We start from the raw sequence: 9902 nt of genomic DNA on the forward strand, positions 1-9902 counted from the left end.
TGTGCAGGAGACGAGATGGAAGGGAAGTGGTGTGAGAATGGTGAAGGGTAGGCAGGGGCAGAAATGCAAGTTTGTGTGGCAAGGGTGCCCGGAGGTCGTGAATGGTGTTGGTGTCCTGTTTTCTGAGGAGTTTGTAGACAGTGTGGTGAGTGTGAATAGAGTGAGTGAAAGGTTGATGATGGTGAAAATGATGATTGGAAAGCTCTTGGTGAACATCATCTCGGGATATGGTCCGCAGGTTGGTCGGAGCGATGAAAAGAAGGACAAGTTCTGGTGTGCTATAGAGAAGCTGATGGAAAACGTGAAAGATGAGGAAGTTGTTGTGGTAGGAGGAGACCTAAATGGACATGTGGGAAGGAGTATGGACGGTTTTGAGGGAGTTCATGGAGGTTACGGATATGGTGTGAGAAATGGAGAAGGTGAAAGGATTTTGGAGTTTGCTGATGGAGCTGATTTGTTGATTTGTAATACTCAGTTCCAGAAAGAGGATAATGAGCTTGTTGCATACACGTCAGGTGGGTCGACGACAACCGTTGACTACCTGCTGGTGCGTAGGCGAGATAGGGGGCACCTCCGGGACACAAAGGTGATCCCGGGGGAGGAGGCTGTTTCACAGCACCACTTGGTTGTCTGCGACATCAGGGTGAAAGTTGCGAGGAGAGCTCGGCGTGTGAAGTACCAACCGAGAATGAAGGTGTGGAGGTTGAAAGAGGTGACAGCGAGGGAGGCATTAAAAGAGAGCCTGAGTATGGTAGAGGATGATGTGGTTGAGCATGAAAGTGGTTGGATGTCAATAAAAGATAGTCTGTTGGGAGCCGTTGGTGAGGTATGTGGATGGACAAAAGGACCACCGAGGCACTCGGAAACATGGTGGTGGGATGATGAAGTTGGAAAGAAGATTGACGAGAAGAGGAAGAAGTTCAAGGAGTGGCAGAAGGCGAAGGGTATGGGGGCAGAAAAGGCAGAGCATGAAAGTTATAAGGCAGCCAAGAAGGCTGCAAAGAAAGAGGTAGCAAAGGCACAGGAGGCATGTAGGAAAATGTTCGGAGAACACTTGGATTTAGAAGAGGGTCAGAGAGCGGTATTCAGGATTGCAAAGCAGATAGCGAAAGAGAGGTGTGATGTGATGGGGGTGAGTTGCTTGAAGGAAGAAGTGGGACAAATCGTTGTGGACCCAGATGGAATTGAAGGAAGATGGAAGAGATATATGGAAATGCTGTTGAATGCAGAGAATGAATGGGATGGCAACATAGAGAGTAACCCAGTTTTAGGACCGGCAGAGAAGATAACCGAGAAGGAAGTTGAGGAAGCGATAAAAGCAATGAAGAGTAGAAAAGCGGGAGGGCCGACGTGTGTTGTGGGAGATATGTTGAAGGCAGCGGGAAATTGGGATGTGAAGAGAATGACAGAGATCTGCAATCTGGTGGTGAAAGAAGGCCGCATTCCACTGGATTGGGAACTGAGTACCCTCGTCCCTCCATACAAGGGGAAAGGTGACCCTCTAGACTGTGGCTCGTATCGAGCAATAAAGTTATTGGAGCATGGAATGAAGGTATTGGAAAGGGTGTTGGAGAGGAGGATAAGGAAGAAAGTGAAGATTGACGAAATGCAGTTTGGATTTATGCCAGGAAGAGGAACGACAGACGCGCTTTTTATTGTGAGGCAGTTGCAGGAGGAGTATATGGAGAAGAGGAAGAAGTTCTTTCTTGGGTTTGTTGATCTGGAGAAAGCATTCGATAGGGTTCCACGTGAAGTAGTGACATGGGCATTGAGGAAGTTAGGAGTGGAGGAATGGTTGATCAGAGTAGTGATGGCAATCTACAAAAAAGCGTGCACAGCTGTAAGGACGAAGGACGGGAACAGTGGTGAGTTTGAGGTGAAGGTGGGAGTGCATCAGGGGTCGGTACTAAGTCCACTACTATTTGTAGCTGTGATGGAAGTGCTGGCTCAGAACGTAAAGGAGGGTTTACCGTGGGAGTTGTTGTATGCAGATGATCTGGTGTTGATTGCAGAAAGTATGGATTGACTGAAGGAGAAGATGAACAAGTGGAAAGAATGTATGGACACAAAAGGTCTGAAGGTGAATATCAGAAAAACGAAGGTGATGGCAAGTGGTAAAGCATGTGGTGAGGTGGAAAGAACTGGGAAGTGGCCGTGTGCTGTGTGCAGTAAGGGTGTCGGAGTGAAGTCCATTCAATGTACAATGTGCGCTGAGTGGGTTCATCAAAAATGTAATGGTTTGAGAGGGTCATTAACCAGTGTGGCAGCTACATTCAAGTGTAAGGTGTGCACAGAGGGAGCTGCAGATGGAGGAAATGTTGAGTTGGATCTTGGAGACAGCGTGAAGCTGGAAGGTGTGAAAACATTTTGTTACCTAGGAGACATGCTGAATGGAGAAGGTGGATCAGACTCGGCAACGGTTGCTCGAGTGAGATGTGCATGGAAGAAGTTTCGGGAACTGAGTGGCGTGCTGACGAGGAGGGGAGTGTCGTTGAAGCTGAAGGGAAAGGTGTATGCTGCATGTGTGAGAAGTGTTATGATTTACGGGAGTGAGACATGGGTAATGAATGTAGAGCAGCAACGAAGGCTGGAAAGGGTGGAAATGCGAATGGTTCGGTGGATGTGTGGAGTATCGTTGAGAGAGAGGAAGACAAATGATGAATTGCGAAAGATTTTTTTTTTTTTTTTTTTTTTGGTATACTGAATCGAGGCTCGTGAAAGAGCTGACATTTACTTCACAAACAAATCAACCAGACAAACAAAATATATAAAAAGAGGGAGCGGAAGACAAGAGAAGGGGAAGCACACAACACTTGAGAGCATGCAACATTTAAGAGCAGGGAGATGTGTGGGAGGGAGAGGGCTTGGGGGGAGGAGGCGTGGGAAAAGTATAAAACACAAGGACACCAAGGACTTCCAGGACAGAAGTTGGTATTTCAAAAAAGTGGAATTGGGGTGAAATTAGCGGGGATAGAAAAGATCAAGGTTTTGGATGGGGGAAGATAAGAGATGGTGGTGAACAGCTGTTTTAAAGACCTGGAGGGTGGAGTGGGATTGAAGAGAGTGAGGGAGTTTGTTCCAGCGGCGGGAGAAAAGAGGAATGAAGGAGTGAAGGTGAGCAGAGAGTCTTGATTTTGGCAGTTTAACCATAAGAGGGTTGCAGGCAGATCTTGTGCGACCTGTAGGAATATTTGCGGGACAGAGCCCAGAGAGAGCTGGGGGGGCAAGGCCAAAGAGGAGTCGGTAGAAGACGGAAAGACCACCAACCTGCCTGCGGTGAGTGAGTGAGAGGCCCTTGGAGTTAGCTTCATCGCGGGAGATTCCAATGAGTCTGAATGCTTTGGTTTCAACAGCGTGAAGATGAGCTAGGTGTGAGGCAGGAGCACCAGCCCAGAGGGGAGAGAAGTATTCCATTGAGCAGCGGATGAAAGCCTTGTATGTGGTGAGGAGCTCAGTTGTGCCAAGGAAGGACTTCGCACGATGGAGGATGCCCAGTCGGCGACTGGCTTTGGAGGCCAGATTTGACATGTGGTTTTCCCAGGAAAGATCATGGCAGATAGTGAGACCCAAAAGCTTGAGTGACAGAACTTCTTGGAGCGGATTATTCAGAAAGTGGATGGGAGGGTTGTCCAGTCGGTGTTTTCGGAGAGACATCGTAAGAGTGTGAGATTTGTCAGGATTGAAAGACATGTTCCACTTGTTTGCCCAGTCTGTGATTTTGTCCAGGTCTGCAGAGATTGAGGAGGCTGCAGACTGCCGATCTGAGGGATGAAGAATGGAGCGACAGAGAGTAGAGTCTAATGGGAATAGAGCCTGTGATGGATGCTGTGAAGAGAAACAGGTTGAGATGGTTGGTCATGTGTTGAGGAAGGATGAAAGTGACTGGTTGAGAAGAGTGATGGAAATGAATGTAGAAGGAAGTGGCAGACGGGGAAGACCGAGAAAGACTTGGCGAAAGGTTGTGGAAGAGGAAATGTGGACAAGGGGGTTAACAAGGGGAGATGCAGAAAATAGGGCAAAATGGAGAAGATTGTCATGAGGCCCACAAGGCTAACCCCCTCTTTCGCAGGGAAAATGGCCTTAAAATGCCTGTTGTTGTTGTTGTTATGCCATTGACACAACTTTTTCGATTTTTTCGGATGGCACCATCTCTGCTCTGCTGGTCAACTGTTAATGGTTGTAACGTCTTGAAAAGACGTTACAATTGTGAATGGACTCCTTCTCCTCCATGCTTCAAAGTTTCTTTTCTTGAGTTTAGTTTTTCAAATGGGTAGCACCTCCACAGCCTCTTGCCTTGGTGCAAATCTCTATCCAATTGAGTTGGTCTTTCTTCCCACTAGAGGAGGTGCAAGCTTCATTCTTTGGAGTGAGCTTGGTGCCACCGCACAGACTAACACTCACACCGTGGTCTGTGTCCAATAATTTGTTTTTATGCCTCCTCCGACGAAGTCACCAGAGGCATTGTGTTTTCGGGTTGTCCGTCGGTCCATCCGTATGGGCTAAACCTAGTTTTTCTCAGCAACCATGTGTCTGATTGAGACTAAACTTTCAGGGTAGGAGTGAGAACCATGCAGAATGTTTTTATGATAATTGTGATGTCATAGGTCACGTGGTATGGCAGCCATCCTCGATTAAAAAAATTATTTCTCGGAAACCGCCGAATGGAGAAATTTTAAACTTGGCACATTGTCAAGTACTCCCAAATGGGGAACAAAAGCATGATAATGATGACATCATAGGTGAAGTGGTATACCAGCCAAAAATGTTTTAATCGAATTCCTTATCCTAAAAATCTGAAATTGCATGCACATGATATATTACCCATTTGTTTTGAAATATTAAATTTATGACATCATAGGCTACATGGTTTGGCAGCCATATTGGATTGAACTAAAATATTAAATAATTATATCTCTGAAACTGCTCACCCTATCGGACTGAAATTTTACAAATATCATCTAACAGCACTGTTGCATGTAGTTTGAAAATGAGGATGTCTTAGGTCGCGTGGTTTGGCAGCCATCTTGGATAGAAAACGAAGCCTATCCGATCAACACAAAACTTCATAAATGTGATCCCCTACCCATACATATGCAGAGCGTACATTTTTAAAGGTCACATGTCATGTGGTATGGCATGCATATTAGCTTGAAAGACGATATTTTAAAAAATCCCTTCTCTGAAACTGCTTCACCGATCGATGTGAAACCTGTCATGTCTGGTAAAAATGTGATACTTGAGAACAGCTGAAGGGATTTAAATGAAACTTGTTAATTTTTAGGACAGTAAACAATGGCATCTACCCGTTGTGGGACTATGCGGAGGCACATTGGCGACACAGTCGCATTGTTCGAGTTTCCTATATTTCCAACACACATTTTGTTTGTCGAAGGCTCTTACCTTCCCCAGGCCCTTACCCCACACTCCTTCTGCCCATCCGAAGTAGTTTCTCACCTCAGGGATCCCCAAGCTGGCGACTCGACATTATGTTTGTCAAGTCCTTCTCTGCAAAACGTTCCTCCGAGGTTGCACGCAGCTCGCAATCAACCGCCAGGCCTTGTTGAGGTCGGCAGACCTCAAAGCCCGTTGTATCTGCCAGCAAAGTGTTTTTCCTTGCCCTTCTCAGCATTTCCTCCCCAGTCAGGTTGTCCTCATATCCTCCAAAGACAAGAACAGTCTCGGAGCATCGACTCGGTGGGGGGTTGGGCGTGGGGGGGGGGGGGGGTGGTAAGGGGGATTGTGGACCTGTAATCCATGCGTGCCTCGTATTAGGCTTCGTCTCTGCTCCTTGCTTATCCTCTCTCTCCCTCTCAAATTACCAGTCACGTCGTCCTCGGATCTCCCATCGACGCCCTTGGATCCACACGGTTCTACAGGGCCACAAACCACCTCAAAGTGTCGACTCAAGGAGGAGGGGGAAGAGGGGGTCGTGGGTCTGCCATCTACACGCACTTCGTATCGAGCTTCATCTCCACTCCTTAAACAACTCTCTCCGTCCCAATCACATCACCAGCGGAATTTTTCTTTTTAACAATCTTTAACTTCATTATTATATTTAAATTGAAGTATACATTCCATGACGTAACATGTTCTATGAACTCTCAAGATAGTTCTCAATCTCATCTCCCTTCAAAAGACTATCGTGGATGTGTTCACAGGTGAGGTCTATCCTGTAAATGTGGATGGCAGACAACACAACAATGATTCATCTGTCACAGAATATTCAAAATGTACTTCTGCAAAGGAAGATTCAGATGATATTCACAAGACAAACGGAAGTGCTTCCTGTTTTGAAACTGGTGAGTGGAAATGTAAAAAATTAACTTTCAATCTTTTTTGTTGAGAAAATATATAATTTTCGGAAATGTGTTAAATATTTTATATTTTGATTTTCACCAAAGAAAAAAAAATGTTGTGTTCTTTGTTTCTGTAGAACAAACCAGAAGTTACATGGGACACATGAGGTCCAGTCGCAACTTTACAGTGAGGGAGAAGCCTTTTTTGAAGAAACAATCACAAAATGAAGACTCACTTCCTGTAAAATACAAGTGCATGTCTGGGCCTTGCAACACCAAGATTAATATGAAATTAAACAAACATAAAAAGGTTCTAGAAAGGCGAACACGCTACAAGTGTAATGTGTGCAGAATGGATTTTGCATCAATGATTAACATCAAAATACACATGAGGATCCACACTGGAAAACGCCCCCACAAATGCTCGATATGTGATAAAGGTTTCTTGACAAAAAGCAATTTGAAATTACATATGAGGATCCATACAGGAGAGCGTCCTCACAAATGCTCGATATGTGATAAAGGTTTCTATCAAATAAGCGATTTGAAAAGGCATATGAGGATCCATACAGGAGAGCGTCCTCACAAATGCTCGATATGTGATAAAGGTTTCTCTCACAGCAGCGATTTGAAAAGGCATATGAGGATCCATACAGGAGAGCATCCTCACAAATGCTCGATATGTGATAAAGGTTTCTTGACAAAAAGCAATTTGAAATTACATATGAGGATCCATACAGGAGAGTGTCCTCACAAATGCTCGATATGTGATAAAGGTTTCTCTCACAGCAGCGATTTGAAAAGGCATATGAGGATCCATACAGGAGAGCATCCTCACAAATGCTCGATATGTGATAAAGGTTTCTCTCAAAAATATCATTTGAAATTACATATGAGGATCCATACAGGAGAGCGTCCTCACAAATGCTCGATATGTGATAAAGGTTTCTCTCAAAAAGGCGATTTGAAATTACATATGAGGATCCATACAGGAGAGCGTCCTCACAAATGCTCGATATGTGATAAAGGTTTCTCTCATATCAGCAATTTGAAAAGGCATATGAGGATCCATACAGGAGAGCGCCCTCACAAATGCTCGATATGTGATAAAGGTTTCTCTCACAGCAGCTATTTGAAAAGGCATATGAGGATCCATACAGGAGAGCGACCTCACAAATGCTCGATATGTGACAAAGGTTTCTCTCAAAAAGATCATTTGAAATTACATATGAGGATCCATACAGGAGAGCGTCCTCACAAATGCTCGATATGTGATAAAGGTTTCTCTCAAAAAGGCGATTTGAAATTACATATGAGGATCCATACAGGAGAGCGTCCTCACAAATGCTCGATATGTGATAAAGGTTTCTCTCATATAGGCGATTTGAAAATGCATATGAAGATCCATACCTGAGAGCTGAAATCTGAAAAATGAGGTTAAGAGGTTTTCGAAATAGAAGAAACCTGAAATTGTACCAGTGATAGTTGGAGTAATAGGGAATCCGGATGATCAAGAAAACTGTAACTGAGTTCTTAAAAATCATTCTGGGGAATCTCATGACAAACAAGCTGCAGGTGGAGGCTGTCAGAGGTTCAGTGAGGATTCCAAAAGGAGCCCTTGGAACAAAGCTATGAGAAGGAAATTACACAAACTGGTTCATGAATAATATAATCCTTTACCGAAAAAGGAAGTGGAGATTTTGAGTTCTGGGAGAACTGTCTCCCACCTCCTTAAACCTGCCTATGGAGATATCAACCAACAAGAGCGTCCTCACAAAGGTTCTATTTGTGACAATTTATCAACATAGCTTGAACTTCCATATTGCAACCCACGCTTGAGTGCTCGCATAAAAAGTGCTCTCACTGTGGCAAGAGTTTTGCTGATGATGGTTTTTTTTAAAATCACATTTGAACATCAATTTTTACTCAATCTTTGCTGTCGTCCACATTTCATCGCCCTACATCTGGTTAATAAAATATATTTACTTCTTCATGCAGCTGTATGAATCAAATTGGTTCCCCTTTATATGAACTTTTCTCGAGCATGACTTGGTTCCTTCTCAGAACACAAGGGTAGTCCAGCTTGCACATAATATTTTTGAGTGCCCCTTCCTTTGTTTGGCATTTTCTCCAAGCTGTGGAATGTCCCTTCTTTTCTATACTTTGCCACATGGTACATACCCTTATATAAAGTGGCCTTTTCAATGCCCCTGGCATTTTACCCAAGAATGTACCTTCTTTTCTATACTTTGCCACATGGTACATCCCATATAAAGGGGCCTTTTCTATGTCCCTGGCATTTTTCACAAGATACATTTTAAATACAAACAAAATGCATTTGTTCATCATAAAATACTTTATTCAAGACGATATAAAAGACTTGGAAAAGTAACGCAAAAAGAAATTCAACCCAGACAGGATTTGAATGCCTTATCCATCAGACCATTGGCCCAGCACGTTGAAATATATATATTTTAAATGTTTTAAAGGGTTATAAAGTGTGTATTTATAAATATTGTTACGTTTGTAGGGGGGAGGGGGGGATACCTAAGTCCAGGTAGAGTGTATAGATTAGTGTGCTCTGACTCGTGAAGAAGAAGAAACCTCAATGTATCATAAGTAGGGAATTTGTGTAGACCGGATGTCACGTAAGCTTGTATATTTGTCCCCATCAGAGGGGTGGGGCTTGTTAATTAGTGAGGGATTATGGGTAATTAATCCTCTGTAATTGCCTCTGTAATATTTTCCTATGTTCCTTCTGACACCGCACGACAGACACCTCGTAAGAAATCGCCCATTAAACACATTAATGAAAAACCAACCGGAAACCAGGCATGAAGCATTACCGTGGATAACACTGACTTGTTGAGCGCAGGGGCACAAAAGCTCTGTGGAGACACGCCCAAAGAACAGTGATTGGACAGGGATTTCATTGGCACGGAGGACTGGTAGGATGGGATTGGTGAAGCAGGCATGAATGATGTCAGAGCCGCTCGTACAAAAGCGTTGAAGCAGCGGACATTTGCCCCTCTCGCCTCTTCTGATTCTGGATCCCATAGCGAACGGTCGCATTTTGGCTCTCTCAGCATCGACCTAAATAACACATATTTAGGTTTTAAGTGCCCACTAAATAACACATATTTATTTAAAGTTATTTTATCCTTTGTCTGTATTCGGGTCTGGGTGGGGCGCTCCAATTAGGGTGGAGGTTAGGGTGGAGGACTTGGGATCCGAGGGTCCTGAGCTTGAATCCCAGTCACCTGTTGAATTAACACCAGGTGGGGTTGACTCAGCCTGTGATCCCTCTGAGGTCGGCAAAATCAGTACCAACTCGCTGGGTCCTCTCTCAAGGAGGTTGGTGGCAGGATTTGCACTCCGCCCGTCGTAAAACACCTCATTCCATAACACACTGGTCTGTGTCGGGATGGTGCTGAGGTCACTTTGATAGTGTTGACTAACTGACCAACATATAGAATGAACCATATGGTGTCTCAATGCAATCTCTTCACTTCCATGGTGACAGACAGCTTCGAGAGTTGGAGTACTTCAAAAGAATTTAACACTGACATTATTTGTTTACTGGTATCTCCACGCAGGTCATACTAT

The 9902-nt window shown here is 44.2% G+C and overlaps 1 protein-coding gene across 3 annotated transcripts in view; it reads left to right on the forward strand.

Moving 5' to 3' along the window:
- Nucleotides 1-8289, forward strand: part of LOC137427228 (uncharacterized) — a 62526-nt gene extending 54237 nt beyond the window's left edge. For all 3 annotated transcript variants that reach the window (XM_068116530.2, XM_078778558.1, XM_068116531.2), the window contains 2 exons: nucleotides 6159-6299; nucleotides 6434-8289. In XM_068116530.2, coding sequence (XP_067972631.2) covers nucleotides 6159-6299; nucleotides 6434-7710 — 1418 coding nt within the window. In that variant the 3' untranslated portion in view covers nucleotides 7711-8289. The remainder of the gene's footprint in view (nucleotides 1-6158; nucleotides 6300-6433) is intronic.
- Nucleotides 8290-9902: the final 1613 nt, after the last annotated feature.

The sequence above is a fragment of the Myxine glutinosa genome, chromosome 5 (genome assembly GCF_964187855.1).
Source record: "Myxine glutinosa chromosome 5, kmMyxGlut1.1, whole genome shotgun sequence".
Lineage (NCBI taxonomy): Eukaryota > Metazoa > Chordata > Myxini > Myxiniformes > Myxinidae > Myxine > Myxine glutinosa.